This window comes from Anopheles coluzzii, chromosome 3 (assembly GCF_943734685.1).
Source record: "Anopheles coluzzii chromosome 3, AcolN3, whole genome shotgun sequence".
Taxonomy (NCBI): Eukaryota; Metazoa; Arthropoda; class Insecta; order Diptera; family Culicidae; genus Anopheles; species Anopheles coluzzii.
The window spans coordinates 79031755-79048236 of NC_064671.1; the positions used below are offsets into that span (position 1 = coordinate 79031755).

Consider the following 16482-nt stretch of genomic DNA (forward strand, 5'->3'; position numbering starts at 1 on the left):
ACACACACAAATTAAATATAAAAGCTTAACCATATTACATCTATGAAGCATCATCAATCTCGATCAGCTTTCGTTTCGCTGTTTATTTCGGCACCAAGCGTCCGTGTGTGCCTATTTTATGCGCATTTGTCGCGCCGCCTGCTACTACTCATGGTTACACAGAATACAAAATACGCTCGTGTTAGGAGATTTACTAGGTTCACCCTGTGTGCATGTAACCCTTTCTGCTATCACGTCCCTGTAGATATAACTAACATACAATGATAGGCAGCGCGAGAATAGTGAGAACCTTTTCGTTTCACACCTAATAATTGCTAATCAAAACCCTTTTCTAAACGATTTGGAAAAAGAGACATGATCCAACTTGTTACTACAAATTAACACCACTTGTTAATGTAATTTAGTGGCCGCCGGTATTGCTTCGCAATTTGAAAACAGAATGTAAGCGAAACCATGCAGGAAAAAAGAGGTTCAGCAAAATGGAAGGATAGATTATCTATTCACCACCATCTACATATATCCTAAACCGTATTACATACTACTACGAGCACGATTAACAACAAAAAAACCGGAGAAACCGAAAGGAGGAGGCGCGGAAGCTCTCACAGTCACGCAGCAGCGCGCACACAACACCGCGTGTGTCTCGGTAAAGAGTAAATTCGATATCAAAATGTCACTGTGCTTCTGGGTGGCGAGCCGGCTTCTAGAGATCGTCGTCGCCGATCCACTCGAACGCTTCGTTCTGCACCGAGTCCTTGCCGTTCTTGAAGCGCACCGTCGTGTTGAACTCCTTCAGCTTGCGCCGGATAAAGGAAGACCCGTTGTTTGTGGAGTGTTGTTGCGTCGATGTTCCGTTGTTGCTACTACTATCATTCTGCAAGGAAGGGCAGGACGTGGGGGAAAGGATTTAATACGATGCTTTTGTGATTATTAGGAAATATGGAATGCCTTACATTTACTAGATTGCAGAGAGTATCGGTTGAACTAGAGTCGGTAATGCAGTGGTTCGATCCATCCCGCCGAATGTAGGAGAGTGGTGCATACTCCACATGCTGTGGATTCTGGAAACAAAAGCAGAACATTGGGTTAGTAACTGCTGGCGCTCGTTTTCCGGTCTATAGCCACTGCTGCCGCACCTGCAGGTGTGCGGGATCGGACCCATTCTTCTGGTTGAGCAGCTCGTCGACGATCGACTGAAGGCACACGGACATAAGCATCGACTGTTCGCTGTAGATAGTGATCCACTTGAGCTGGTTCTTCGCCATCAAGTACTCGAACGAAAGCTCCAGGCTGATCGTGGACGATGATGATGATTTTTGTTGCGACGACGCATGCGATGATGATTGTTGCTGTCGACCGTACCCACCACCGGTGGAGGATTGATTGTCCTCATTCTTTGTCGAAAAGTAAAGATCAAAAACCGAGCATTAAAATCCCATCCTTTTGTTACACCCGGTCTACCCCCCTCTACTTACAATATGAATGGGGGTGACACGCCAGCACCGGATGCGCGTGACTTTGAATTTGGTTTCCTGCATCTCCTTGCCGACGTACGTGAGCAGGTTGAGCTCCTTGTTGCCGAGCACAACGGTCGCGACCGTGTTCGGCTCGGGATAGTCGACGCAGGCGCGCGGAAACTGCAGGCAACCGTACAGCGGCAGCTTCCGCACCACGTCCAGATACTCGCTCTTGCTGCCCCGGGCCTGCATGTTCGTCAGCTGCTCGCTCTGGTCGCGCGTCGTCACGATCCAGCCCCGCTCGACGTCGCTCATCGCCTGCAGGTAGAGCAGATTGAGCGCAATCCGGTCACGCATCAGCTCGAGATCGTAGCAGGCGTCCCAGTAGCCGGTGCGCAGCACCAGCTTGCAGTCGTCCCACCGCTTCGCCGAGATGTACGGCGCCTCAAACTCCATCAGGCGCTTCACGATCGTCAGCGCACCGCTCGCCTCCTTGCGCATCAGGTAGAGCGCAAAGTAGCAGGCCCGATCCTTGGGCAGATCGATCAGGGCGCACGCCTTCTCCAGCACCTTCCCGGTGCAGTCGGTGGTGTAGACGCTGGCCGATATTCGGTACCCGTTCATGAGGTAAACGTCCAGCGTTACCTCGCTGCACTCAGTGAACGAGGACTCCTGCTGGGCGTTGAGCAGAAATGCGCGCAACAGCTCCGACCGGCATAGTACCGGATCTTGTCCCACTGGAAGAGGAAGAGACAATGGTACAGTAGGTGGCTTGGGGAGGTAATTTACCGGCGCGTCTTACCTAGCTGTATGTAGCGCTCTAGGCTGAGCCGCCTCTGCTCGATTTGGTTCGGCGTGAGGGAGAGCAGTTTCTTTGGAGGAAAGCTGGGCAGTGCGATCGACGGGAGGGACCGTTTCAGCTGCTCCTGCAGGCTGTGTAGCTGCTTGTAGCGAAGGCAACAGTGAAAACTGCCATTTATGTGAATGTTGAAGCCCTGTTTTGGGTAGGAAGAATGAACAATATTGTACATTAATAAGGACATAAAGATAAGTCTGTTAGAAAATTTATATTCCAGGGTATTCGAATTGGAAATGTAGAGGATTTCAAATGCATTATTTTAATTTGCAAAACTGATGAGGAATCCTATTGGTCCAAATGAAATTACTGTCAATTCCAATCCGTCTAATCAAAAAGTTTGGAGACTCCTGGCCTTATCGATTGATGTTTCATTATTGGTAAACAAGGAATTTTCAGATATTCCATCGGATATGCCAGTGACGGGGCGTCGATATCCCCCAAAGAACAATAAAATAAATCTCTGAAATGCTTATTCCCGAAAAAACCCTGATCCATGCCAACACTTAAGCCCGACCACTAAACTACAGCTGTTGCGTCCACGAACAAAGCTCTGCAGCACACTGCAACAGGACTCTTTCTTTCGCCAGTTGGTAAATATTTTTAAGTTAAAACAAGAATTTTTTAAGCTGTCTTATGATTTATTTTTTCGTTAGAGACGCTAAAAAATCCGTCACTTGTCGTGGGCTTTGACAAAAGAGTGACCTTGCATCCTTCGCTTAGCCTAGATCGGGATCCTTCGGGAATGCTCAACCCGATCAGTGATAGACGTTGACCACACTAAACACTGTCTGTGTCGCCCTCTTTCGGGAATCACAAGAAATAACACTGTGCCAGCGAATCGACCGTTAATAATAATTAACAACAGCTTAGTGTAGAGTAGTGATTCTAGAGATTCTAGCTTAGTCTATAATTGACAAAAATCCGGTGTCGACTCCGATCCAACTCCGACAATTTCGTAACTGATTTTCGACAATTTCGTGATGAGCTGAGTCGTCCGGAGCCTTCTCGAGCCACCCGACGTCGAAGTCATCCGGAATCGGATTCGTCCAGAGTTGGATTCATCCGGAGTCGGAGTCGTTCGGAGTCGTCCGGAGTTGTCCGGAGTCGGAATCGACCAGGGTCTCTCAGTTTTGGGGCAAGGATGCTGTCGCAAAGTATTATTACTGTCGCTAAGTACTATTCTTAGAAACAAAGGTCTCCGGTGGACTCCGACTACGACTGACTTCGACTCCGGACGACTCTGGACGACTCCCAGTTTGGGTAGAACAAGTGGTTCCAGTTTTGCCGGAATCGGAATCGGACCTACAACAACCGGATTCGAATCGGAGCCAAGGGTGTGCTGTAGAAAGCACATCACTAATGTAGAGTTGTTAGTCCCCAATCAGCGAATAGGATTAATCGATTCCAATTTCGTACCACATTGATCGCACTTCGCTCCCAACGACCGCATACATACGTTGGGACGTTGGGTGCAACAATGTTGCTGAATGCATGACTAGAACGTACTTTACACCTCATCCCTACCCCCGGGCGTAGTAATTATCAACTTGCTTGTATTTAAATTATTTACTTCCCATTCCCTTGTCGTGCAGGGTTTAGTGCACACGCACACAAAAAAAACGGTGCCTTTCAACACGATTACTCATCAGTTTTGTTTTTGCGGTTTGGATTCGCTCACGTCCACACAACGCCGAACGATGAGTCGAGTGCTACGAGTGCTTAAAACCACCCTGCCGTTTAACTATTAGAGTGGTCGCGAAGGACAAGTGGATTTTGCTTCATTTCTGCTGTGTATGTGTGTGTTTGAGTTGCGGCCGTAGTCTTCTTCTCTAGGCGATCATGCTCTCTTATCGCCGAGTGGTTTGACCGGCAGTTCAAATGTTTATACCATTCATGTGCTTGAAGAAGCGCAAGAAGTGGAGGAAAAAGTGGAAGTAAAATGGTTAGCTAATCCGAGTGCATCATCCGGGTCCAGCACAGAAAGGAACGACGGAGTCGATACGGTGTACTGGAATTTCTGATAAAATTAATCAGAACATTCAGAGAAATTTACATCAACAGTTCACAGATGCAATCGATCAATCGACCACAAATGATCAATGTATTTTCTCTACCGTTATTGGATATTGGACGGCACACGGACCTTCTTGCCAGTATGCTGGGAAGGTTTGTTCCATGCTTCCCATCCATCCCACACTTCACTCGATGTTCCACCATAACCAAAATCGATCCCCTGGCTTCATTAAACATTCCATTCGCTTCGTTTTGCGTGCGTACGGGCAGTAAGACAGGCGAAGAAGGGCGAGGGAGCGCGCGTTGTTTATACTGTTTATTTAGTGCGTTGGAAATGTGCGCAGTCGAAAATAGATGTGTGCGGCCCAGCCCAGCCCCTTCCAAAAAATCTAAAAAATATATATATGGCACGGGTCACAGCATAATTCCGTACCCGAACCTTGCATCATATCGAGCAAACACCGTTCGGACCGTCGGACCGTCGGGTTGGTTTCGACAGGAAATGGAGGCAGTAACACTAATAAAGGGAGAAAACGGGGGTTCAAAAGAAAAGGATTTCTGTTAGCACAAACAAGGCCTTTTTCTATTCGGGTAGGTTTGCCTTTTTTATGAAAAATTACAACAACAAAAAAAGGAATTTTGTTTTACAAATTAATTCGATACTAGTGATACGACCCAGTTGACCAAAAATTGATTTTTCTAATTTGTCTTTTATAATTTATAATTGCAAAAGTTTATTGTTTGTTTGGAAAGACTTTCACCAAACTTTAGGAATTGTGTTAATTATCTAAAATATTGGCATTTGTCTTCTTCTATTAGGTGATTAAACGATTAAAGCGGTCGTAGCAGCTCATACAACATTTTTCGATTAATGTGTACCAATCAGTTGTTCCTATGGACTATCCGGGTGGAAATTGAACCATTACGACCGTACGACCTTGTACTGTTCCATACAATGGACCACTTAACCGCCTCTATATAATATAACTGAGTACATCAAGTAGGTCAGTGGTACAAGTGCACATACATATCTTAACAAGACGCCTGTCCTGGAATCTAATCTAATCGAAAGAAGAAAAACGGAATGTACATCTATTTCTCCTACGATCAACAGATTTTTTTTCTTAGTCGATTCACTTCTTCTCGATAGAGTCAACGAATGCTGCACTTATTAATTGCAGCCCCATTTCTTGTAACATTACCGAGGTTTTTAAAATATTTTAAGGTACTGCCAAGGTGACTAGTTCTTTCTAGTCTAGTTAAGGACTAGCCAAGGAGATTGGCAGATAGGATGTTATGGTTGCTAAGGACTTTGTATGAGTTGCAAAGTAACTTTGGACTCGCAAAGAACTCGGGACGGACCGAACTGTAGTCAGGGGCGGATTAGGCAGTGCGCAAACTAAGCGGCGCCGCATGGGTCACCGATTGAAGGAACCTGTATAACTGTAGCAACCATCTAGTACGTTAGGAAAATGAGTGTTGGGACGTACGCCGCCGCTACGAACGGATTCAATAATACCAGCCACTGCCTTAAATCACCCAAGAAACCTCTTTATATGCGCCCCTTAAAAATAATCCGATTTAAAGCAACATAACATGAAGTTGACGAAGAAACTTGTCACCATTAAGCCTGTAAAATCCCAACAACTAGCACCTACAAAAGGTGTCTCTAGTCCTTCATATTGTATTATTGCGATAGTTTTCTGTGAATGGGGCCTTTCACGATACTGCGCAGCTTTTTTATATCGAGTTTGACAGTTGGCAGCTGAAATCATGCCAACGTTCCGTACAAAACCACACACAAAACTTAGATTCGAGTACCTGCACGAAAAAATGGCAAAACAAGGTCGTGAGAAATGATGCTGTCGAAAAGTATTACTGCTGTCGCTAAGCACTATTCTTACCGTAGCAATAGACGATGCGCAATCTCAGATTGCGCATATATTTATCTGTCAAACGGGTCGGTTTGATATATTTATCTGTCAAAAAAAATTTATATATCTCGGACATATAATCTTGAAAATTTATGCGCAATCTTGGCGCAATGTGAAAATGTATGGAAATGACGTTTATAGCTCAGGGTTGACTACGCGAAATGACTTATGTTTTGATAAAACGAATATATGCGCAATCTGAGATTGCGCATCGTGTATTAATACGGTTAGAAATAAAGGTCTCCGGTGGACTCCGACTCCGGACGACTATGGATGACTCCGATTTTGGGTAGTACAAGTGGTTCCAATTTTGCCGGATTCGGAATCGGACTTACAACAACCGGATTCGGATCGGAACCTGCGATTTTCAGCCTCAAAGCTATAATTAGATTCGAGTAACTGCTCGAAAAAATCGCAAAACAAGGTCGTGTTTTCATTTATCCCAAGGTACATTAAAGAGATCAGGTGGTGGAATCTAGAATCAAAGTGCATGTAGACCAGGTGATCTCATAGACTGTGGTTATTGCCTAATTTAAACGTCACTGTTTGACAGGACGGTGAAAACTTTTGTTCAAACAGGCTTTCTGGTTGCTTAAAACACTCTTAAAATCTTCATTCAGAAGCAGAAGCGATACAAATCAGCCTTCTAAATACATACACCTTGGGATAAACACACCTGCATAGGCTATGCTTAGATAGCTGCTCGAAAATAGCTATACAATGCAAACAGCTGACAGGCTGTAATTTCAGTCTACGATCTTAAAAAGGAAAGGGTTCCAATAAGCAGGTTTTACGTAATAGGTTGATACGTTTAGTTGTAGCCAAACAGTAAGACTTCATCACCAGTGGAGCGTCGTGGGCATCTGTTGCATTCATTATTAAATTGCCATACTTCAGTGGGAGGATACACTTGCCTTATCGGCTATTCAATTTAACGCACGATAACACCCTTGATTTGGGGTGGGAAGGCTCGCTTGCGTTCCAATAATTGCAATAACATTTGCAACATTCCATATCACCCCCCCCCCCCCCCCCCCCCCCGATTCCACGGTCCAACACTCTCCCACCAATGCATGGGATTCCCGTTGTGCTCCAATTCTTACGCGTCACTCCGTCCACATATCGCTCGCATTGGTAAGAACCAGTGACCATCACGCACAGACGGAATTATCGTGCAAGATCTTGCCGCTGCTCCACCATATTTTATCTTAACAACTTGGCGTAGAACCGCACTGGAACTGCGAGATCACACGTCCTCAGCCAAAGCACTGAGATGGAGAGTTGAGGAGACTGGGTGGTGTTCAACGCGCACGACACAGCTACGGCCGTGTTGATGACCGATACGGCTGCGACGATGGCCCCGGAAAGCTAAAAAACTTTCCAGCAGTAAATAGCAAATTGAAGAACGAAAGCGACTGCTGCTGTTGGCGGGTTGGGGATGGCCCCGTTTTCACCCTGCCACTCACTCGCACGCCTCATCGGGTTTCGTGCCGACGGAGTTTCTCTCAAGTGCAGCAAAACGCAAATCCAAGCAAGCGGGGCAAGAGAGCTAAAAAAAACCCTTCCCTCCTTTCCACAACATCACAAAACGCGCGATCATCTTCAACGCACACTCGGTCCGCCAAGAAAGCAATCAGAGCAGCACAAGCGAGCGCACAAGGGAGCTGTGATGATGTCCATGGTGCCGGCCGCCTTCACCACGGGCGAATAGATCCAATCAATTTGTCGAAGCGGGTTGCGGAGTGTTGAAAAGGGGAAATTTAATTGGATAAACCTCTCGATAGACCGAGGAAGGAAGCAGTGTTGCCTCGGAGCTGCCACCACTTGAGCGTGCGTCTCCATGGTGAACCCTTACCGTGTACGATGATCCGCTCCCATCGGAACCGAACTCTTGCGTGCTGGGTATGGAAAAGTGCATCCTTCAGGGGGAGGGGAGGGTTGGTGTTTCCCGTGGATGGCCGCTTCTTTGTGATTCGGTGTACTACGGCGATGATAAATTTCGTCTCGGGGAGCGTGCGATTCTGGCCTCTCTTTCGGGTGGGGTCGCGTGCAACGGAGCAGCACAAGGGGTCAACATTCGCTTGCCAGCACTAACAGCACAAACCAACCAACCACCACCCCACCGGTCCGGGCGAACCTTAGAACCTTATTAGCGTTTTAGGCACCACTACTCCCGGGCATACCAAGTGTATCGTCTTCGCGCTGGACAGGGTTAAAGGGACGGGTGTTCATTACGTGTACGGTTTTAAGCTCTTTCTTCTTTTCCGACCCCAAAACGGTGTGTGTTATGTGTGAGTATGAGTGCTTTGGTGTCGGATTGCTTCGGCAGCCGACGGGTGTAATGGAGGGTGTACCGGTTGCTATCTCTGTCTACACAAAAATGGAACTGAAACACTGTGTCGTGCAACTGTTTTACATGTTTTTTACGCCTCTCGCGCACCGTCTGTTTCACACAGTCCCTGGACTTAAAACCTCGCTGTCGCTACGCCGTGGAATGGATGGCTACGGAGCAGTTCCGTGGGTTTCGCCACAAACCACCATCCTACGCACTGAACTGGCGGTGTCACAAAACCGGGCTGCGACTCGTCCAAGGACTACTCCCTGCTTTTGCATACACACACATACACACACACGCTCGCAATTGCACTTTGTGAGGGAACGATTGGCTTTAATTGAAAAAATATCCGCACAGATTAATCTATTCACAGCCAGACACACGCGCGGGGAGGCAAGGCTTTCTGGGGTGTCTTGTCACCACACACTTTACCACTTGCTCCAAAGCCAGTGGTGGAGCTGCTTGTAAAAATAGGGTAGAGCTGTATCAGCCTAGCTTGCGAAACCGTTTAAGCTTCGTCCTCGCTTTGCCGGACCGTTTTACGTACTACAAAACTTGTACAATTGCTCTGCAGCTCTCTATACACACACATACGCACACACGCACTGCAGTAGCGGAAACCGACGACAGACAGACAGGACGGACCGACGGCGATGAGAAAGTGTTCAGAATTATCAACACAACCCACCACCGATTGGAGTAAAAAAAGAATAATCAACAACAACAACAAAAAAAACATTGGCAGTGCTGCCAGTGACGTTTATCAACCGAGGTGACATGTTGCTTTGACAGATGCACTGTGGGCGAGTGGTCATGTACAATGTGATTCTTGTTTTAAATTTTAAATTGGCAGTTGTGAATTTGGAGAAACAAACATTTACAGGGTTTTTCAAGTCAGTTTCTTTGAAATTAAATATTTTGATGGATGTAGCAGTATTAGTGTGGATGTAAACATTGTTATTCACAGCGAGCAAAATGTTATTCCACATCGATCTGACGTTTCATTTCCATCATCATAACTTTAAATTTCTTAAGCATGATTTTCAACACTTCAACGGGCTGCTGCCGTCGTTTTTTCATTTGGGTTTGAAGCCGGATCACACTGCCCGTTGACCGTTGAAGTGTTAAAAACCATGCAGAAGAAATTTAACAAAAATGATGCAGGGTTTTTCAACTCATCTTCGAATGTAAACATTGTTTTTCACCACGTGCAAAATGTTCACCGCTTGCAAACGTCTCAAGCTGGATTGAGTTGGACAGTTCTTTGTGATGTGTTGAAAATCATGTGTAAAAATTGGAATTTTATTATGAAGCAATTGCACCATTTGACAGCAGTTGAAAAACATCTTGGAGGCGGTGAATATTTTTGTGCACACTCGAAAGTTACTTGAACACCCCTATATGTTGTTCTTAATACAAAGAATTAGGAATGCAATGCGTGTTTTAAATATCATGAAAAATAAGCTTAGATGATATAGAAATCCAAAACTTCGTCGAAGCGTGTGAGTTTAATAAAAAAATGTCTTTTTCAATTTTTATTTAATGACCTTGAAAATACAGTCAGAATTCAATAGTTGAACGCTTTTTAGTTGGCATGCTTTTTAGTTGAACGCTCGATAGTTGACTGACAGTTCAATTAAAAAGCATGCGTTTGTATGGAAAAACCGAAAAATCTACAAAAATCTCATGGCCCGCCGAGAAAAATTTCATTTATTTTTTGTATGGAGAAATGTGCCAACTAAAAGGCATATATTCCATAGTTGGCAGGGAATCGAAGTTCAACCAGTGAGCTCGGACTGTAATTTATTCCCTCTGCACTAAATGACACAAAAAAGTGAAAAAGTGCATTGCTTAGTTTATATTTTAACCAAGGTCAAGGAATTTAATTAATTCGATGTACATTTTTTGAGTACTGAGATCGTTTTCTGAGCGCTCCTTGCATAAAAGATGAAAAACGAACGACTGCAATCATGGTTTTTGTTCTACGATGGAATCCAAAACATTAAAACATGTTAAAAATTCCGTAACAAATTCATCAAAATATTTCATTTCAAAGAATACTAAGAATATTTCGATAGCGAAATCGGTAAAGTTTCCGTATTCGTAAAACAGGCAACATGTGTTCGGCATCAGTCCAATGACTGCCCAGATTCAACTGTGCCAAATCTCCAAATTTCCTTCAAATTTAATTGATCTTTAATCCCCCTTTTATTTCCGTAAACGGGTTGGATAAAATTTATTTACTTCATACTAACACAAACACAAGATGTAAAATAAAAAACAATTCTATAGAATAAATGTAACTGAACCTAGGAATAATTCTGGAATGGACGCTACATCGAACACTACCGATTCCTTCGCCGGGTAGAGGCGGTAGTGCATAGAAGGGTTGCCAACGTGAGACATCCTAAAATAGCCGCCAGCCCACAGCCGTACGACAGCACGCCACGGTAATACTCGGGACATTCGGAACGATCGCGACATTTTCTGTAAAATAAGAGAGGGAGAGCACAGTTTGACTATTGAATGCTGCCTGACATTAGGAAAAGGTCAAATATTGAATACTTACACCGACTCAATGATGACCACCACCACACCGGTGATCAACTTATCCGCAAACGTAACCGCGGAATAGATGAAACCGCCCTGATCCGCATGCTTCCCGATCATGTCGGCCGTTATGCACAGGCTGCTAATCATCGTGATGGAACTACCCGCCCCAAACAGGGAAGCGATCAGAAACAGGGACACCGTGCTGAACGCTCCCGACCCGGGCGACAGGGCAATCCAAAGGCACACGCTGGTGCTGATGATGGACCCGACAAAGTACACCAAACTGTTGCCCACAAAGCGATTGGTGTACTTCAGCAGCAGGGATGCGACGAACGAGGCGAGAAACGATACAAGCGGAACCGTGGCGAGATGCTCCACATTGGCGTTGTTTTCCGCCGGTGTTACGTCCGGCTGGTAGGCCCGCTCGTCCAGCCAGAGCGGCATGTACACGAGCGAAGTCGTCATGAAAAGTCTCGAAAAGACGTACCTTAAAGATAGGAGTTACAAAAAAAAGGTGTTAAAAACATTGCTTGAGAGATCGCTCACGATGGATTTACTTACAGCAAAGCATTCTGATACAGCAGTGGTGATTTGAAGAAGTTTTTCTTTGGCTTTCGCTGCACGATCGTATCGAGAGGGCTGGACGCTCCTGCCAGCTGTGCACCGGCACCGTTCGGTTGCCGTTGGTCCGGTCCGCCAAGCAACGATTCACGCTCAACGTCTGTATCTGCTCGTGGCCCCGGCGTTCGGATGATGTTGTGCTGGAGGGCCGTGTTTCGCCGATGCTCGTACCCGCTGAAGGTGAGCGAAAAGTTGAACAGCACCGACATGGAAACGCCAACCAGTGTCAGTATGAGCGATATGTCCTGTAAGTGATACCAAAAAAACGTCATGTTACAAATGCATTCCATAGTTTTGGGGGAAATCTTCTGAACTTACCCGAAACCGGTAAGCATCGCCCGGTCCAATCTGGTTGTCGGTGCTGGTGCGACTTCGCAACACTGCCCAGGTGACGATGTACACCACGACGTTCGACACGATCGACACCGAGTACCGGATGGCGGTCAGATCGGAGCGGTCTTTCTGCGTGCGGGACAGCTCCGGTATCATGGCAAGGTGCGTCACCTGCACGATGGGCCACCCGAACTGGAAGGCAAGTATGACGATCACAAAGTACAGAATTTCCCACCAATGGGGTGCCACCGAACACCACGGGCAGAGGGAGAATATCATCGGAAAGGTTAAAAATACTATAAAGGTTCCTAAAAATATAACAAACAAAAAAAGCGGTGTTTTAAAACAGGAAACTAATTGTGAAACAAAATGACCCGCCAGACTGCTTACCCGCTATGTGCCACTGTCTCTTCGTGCCGTACCGATCGGTAAGCAGACCCACGATCGGTGTTGCTATCGCATCGCCCACCTGTCCGAGCATCACCATGGCGCCGGCCTCGGCGGCCGGCATACCCAGGGCGCCCTGCATGAACAGGAGCGTGTAGCTGAACCAAATGCCCGCACACAGATCGTTGTACACGTGGCCCAATCCGTAGCCGATCTTTTCGCACATCTTCAGCGTGGAGCGCTTTTCCAGCTGGGCACGCTCCATGTCGACGGTGGTGTTGGGGAAGGTCGGGCTCGTCCCGGGGTCCACAGAATGGGGCTCGGCACCGTTTACGGCCGGTACGATTGTTCGTGTGTCGGTGGTGGCACCGTAGCGTTGAACCGTTGTTGTGCTGCCATTCGCTAGCGGTGCCTTACTGCCGGTGTTGACCATGTTGTGGCGGCTGAAATGGTACCATTAATGGGCATATCGATTAGTTAGAGCCGCTGCCGCGTTTACAAAGTGTTTTATTATTCGAGGGCGTTAGTTTTGGGCATTTTGGGAGATTAATTAGTAGAGCGGAGTGATAATCAAAAATGTACCAGGTTTAAAGTGTTATTACTACTCTGTATCCCTATCTCTCTCTGTTTCTCGTTCTAAGTAGCAAACATGATTTATTTGGGGTTTATTCTCTCAGTGTTTTTTAGAACTTTATTACTTCTTCCTTTACTATTTGATTTCTTATACTTTTGGTCTCCATTACTAAATACAGTAGTTTCACATTACTATATAGGTATACTACAGTACATACTAGAAGTATATTGTGGGTAATACTCGCATCAACTTTTTTAAAATTTGTATTTTAGCTAAATTTGAAGTAATCATTTATTTATTAAAAATAATCCAAACGAAAACATTTAAAATGTCATCTTTTATTGCTGAGCCTTCATAACATTCCATGAGAGCTACTTTTATGTAGTGATTGATTTGCATCATTTTTATAATAATTATAACCTGGTCAAGAAAAACATAAACGAATGCAGTAATCCTCTTATGGTAAATTATTTCAATGTAATTTTAAACGTCTAAAACACAACAAAGAACCAAATCTTTCGTTACCGATTATATGATTCATCACTAATAACTGATGAAAACGCATCCCTCCCTCCCTGTGCAGCTAATCACAATGTTTCATCACTTTCCTCTTTAGTTCAAACAATCAAATGCACGTTAGTGATGACAAAAAGTGCAAATATGTGCGAGCGATCATTCGACCCAAAACGTGACAAAGCAGAATAGTCAACACCCGTTCGCACTAGAACACGAGCAACAAAAATACACAAAAAATAGCACATTTAATGGTCTACTTAGTGCCTTTGTTCATTTATTTGGCCAAATTGCAATTCGAGCGAAACTGCGCAGCCAAGTTACTTTTATGGTAGTTTTTTATTGAAAATTTAAAAAATTAAGCAAAAACAAAATACAGCTTTCATCCTTTTTTGCTTTTCTTGGGGATAATTGGGAGTGTGTGTGTGTGCAAGTAATCAATTTGATAACGGCGCGTGCCGGCTTTTTAACACGGTGGCGAAAAAGGAAAATTAAAAATCGATTAAACATGTTTGCAGTGGATTTTTTATGCCCAATAATACTTAAAGCGACATATACATTCTAGATTTAAATTATTGTGAAGAACGTCATCTGCTTATCGTTGTTTGTTAAGTTTCTCTTTTCTTTTGTATTTTTGGCGAGGCTTTATTAATCGTAAAAAAAATTACTAAGCAAAAGAGATTAATTGGCAACGTGTGCTATCGCGCTGGTTTAATGTTCTTCTACATCTGTGCAAGACAAAAGAAAAACCATAACCAGTTTTCGGTGGTATCATTTCGCAATTTCTTGAAACTCGAATGACTCCATGCGTAAAATATTTGCCTCTAAAACACTGATATTGTCTGAAAAATTGGCCTTTTTTTATTCTTTAAGTCATAATTGAAAAAAACAAAAAAAAACAGGTGTATAAAATACATAATTAATTAACTGGAAAACTTTATCGACTAATTTTATACAAAAATTTTCAAATGAATAAATAAGGAAACTTCTACTTCAACATTGACCCTTACTATACGTATACATATGGGAACTTACATGTAGAATGCGTTCATTTTTTCAAATAAAAACAAATTGCACGACAAAGTGATAAAAATAAAAGATAAAACGCAAATAAAGTAAGGAAGACAATGTACCTCAAGTAACACAGAACAATAAGAAACGTAAAAAAATCGTAAACAGTTGAGTGCACTTATGTCTTTGCTTTTCAATGTTACATTGTTGTAAGTCGTGATTCTTGAACATTAAAAAAGAATATTCCCATTTTTAACATTTTCATTGTTCTCCGAAGTTTGTATAACAGCAGGTCCCCGTTTTCCGATATGCTTCCCTTAAATTCTTACTTACTTTATTTATTCAATTGCTTGCTAAACTTCGATGTCTTCTCGTTCATAGTGTGGTTTCTTCTGCGTGAAAACGATTACTGCTCGCACGATCCAAACAAACCATCACGATAAACAGCTGACTAAACACACACACACACACACACCCCACCGGCCAAGTTCATAAGTATCCAAGCACGCCGCACACTATACACTCGCAACCCCCTTCCGCAAACAGGGTTGGTAACAACAAAGAGAGGGAACACACGCTCGCCTGCTGCACGTATCTTACAGAGGCGCACTACAGATGAATTTCGCTTACAAAGCTCTCTGGTAAGCGCTACCACACAACAACACGCACACTTGCACACACAAAACACAAAAGGGGGTGGAAAGCTGTCAACGAGCATCCGCCACGGTGACGTCGATCCAGAACGGGCACAGATTTATCCACTTTGATTGCACATTATTTTGATGCTTACGACTTGAGCTACTCTTTTTGTTACACTGCTGTGCTGTAATGACACAAATATGTGGCCTAACTGTGGAGCATGAACACTGAACCTGAGGGGCTTACGAAACAATCTGTTTGGAGGCTGCTATATCTAAGCAGATAGGGAATGTATTGCCACTACACTACAAAGTGGCACATTTCTGCAAAACTGTACTGTCTGGACAGGAAGCTGGTAGAGACATCTTCTAGAAGCTGCAGCTGATATGCGTTTCGTAGACCAGCTCTGTCAAAAATCTCCACAGCGATAGAACTGTTTATCAACACTGATATATCCGTGTCACTGTCTCAGCTGCTGCTGCCCCAACAAAGGTGCTCAATCGCAGTAGCCCTTGCTTGGGAGCATAGATGGGGCAACCACGCTCACCACTACACCGATACCGGCAACAACGCAATTCTCTTTCGGTGCTCTCTCTCTCTCTTGTTAGATATCTTTGTGCGCCAAAAATTCACATTGCTTATTGATTATTGCTCAATATTACACACTAAATTTTCTGGGTTTTCCCCCACCTTATGGTCGGTATTTTTCTCACTGTAAACTGGTTTAACGCTCTGCACGCGTCATGCGGTCGGGCTCCATCCGAACGCGGCACCGGTCTGAAAGTGACTGAATGATGACTCGCGTACACCGCTGACTGTGAGCCGGTTGCAGCTGAAAGGCTTCGCTCGTGCCTGTGGCACCTCCTCTACTACTACTACTGCTACGGGACCTCGTACCCTCGTACATCGACCCCGCCACAAAGCGAGGAGGCAGGCTTATGTAGGGCTTTAAGCGGAAGGCTCGCTGACCGGCAAGTAACGCCACCGCGGCGCGTGTTAACTCATGCATGGCCTAGGACAACGTTCCATTTGTCTGGATTCTGGGAGGATTTTTTCACGACGCTGGGTTCTTTGAAGGTTTTTTTGAGGTTAGGATTTACTGTAGTGCTGCGGCGAGTGCAGCGTGCTAACAACATCAAAGGGGGGATACTCAACTGGTCGGAGTAAGAAGGTGGTCACTAGAAATGTGTAGTATTTGAAGAGAATTCTTATCACACGGCATGAGCCTTTTTGCAGCAAACTGTCGCAACGTA

General features: G+C 44.8%; 2 protein-coding genes across 5 annotated transcripts; both read right to left on the minus strand.

Annotated features, from left to right (window-relative positions):
• Positions 1 to 34: 34 nt before the first annotated feature.
• Positions 35 to 9301, minus strand: LOC120957572 (sorting nexin-17). 2 transcript variants are annotated; one of them, XM_040379846.2, is made up of 7 exons: positions 9146 to 9301; positions 8119 to 8465; positions 2260 to 2452; positions 1476 to 2194; positions 1137 to 1394; positions 954 to 1061; positions 35 to 874 (listed from the first exon to the last, which is right to left on the minus strand). In XM_040379846.2, exons 2-7 carry the CDS (start codon positions 8179 to 8181, stop codon positions 704 to 706), a joined length of 1512 nt encoding a protein of 503 aa, XP_040235780.2. In that variant the 5' UTR covers positions 8182 to 8465; positions 9146 to 9301; the 3' UTR covers positions 35 to 703. The 2 variants fall into 2 exon arrangements, with proteins under 2 accessions (XP_040235780.2, XP_040235779.2); XM_040379845.2 differs by having other exon boundaries at positions 8119 to 9301.
• Positions 9302 to 10804: 1503 nt separating this feature from the next.
• Positions 10805 to 16085, minus strand: LOC120955437 (major facilitator superfamily domain-containing protein 12-like). Of its 3 annotated transcripts, XM_040376311.2 has the most exons (7): positions 15920 to 16027; positions 14924 to 15413; positions 12496 to 12935; positions 12091 to 12413; positions 11713 to 12017; positions 11168 to 11638; positions 10805 to 11085 (listed from the first exon to the last, which is right to left on the minus strand). In XM_040376311.2, the coding sequence occupies exons 3-7, from the start codon at positions 12923 to 12925 to the stop codon at positions 10944 to 10946; spliced, it is 1671 nt and encodes a 556-aa protein (XP_040232245.1). In that variant the 5' UTR covers positions 12926 to 12935; positions 14924 to 15413; positions 15920 to 16027; the 3' UTR covers positions 10805 to 10943. The 3 variants fall into 3 exon arrangements, with proteins under 3 accessions (XP_040232245.1, XP_040232243.2, XP_040232244.1); XM_040376309.2 differs by lacking the exon at positions 14924 to 15413 and having other exon boundaries at positions 15920 to 16085; XM_040376310.2 differs by having other exon boundaries at positions 14924 to 16026.
• Positions 16086 to 16482: the final 397 nt, after the last annotated feature.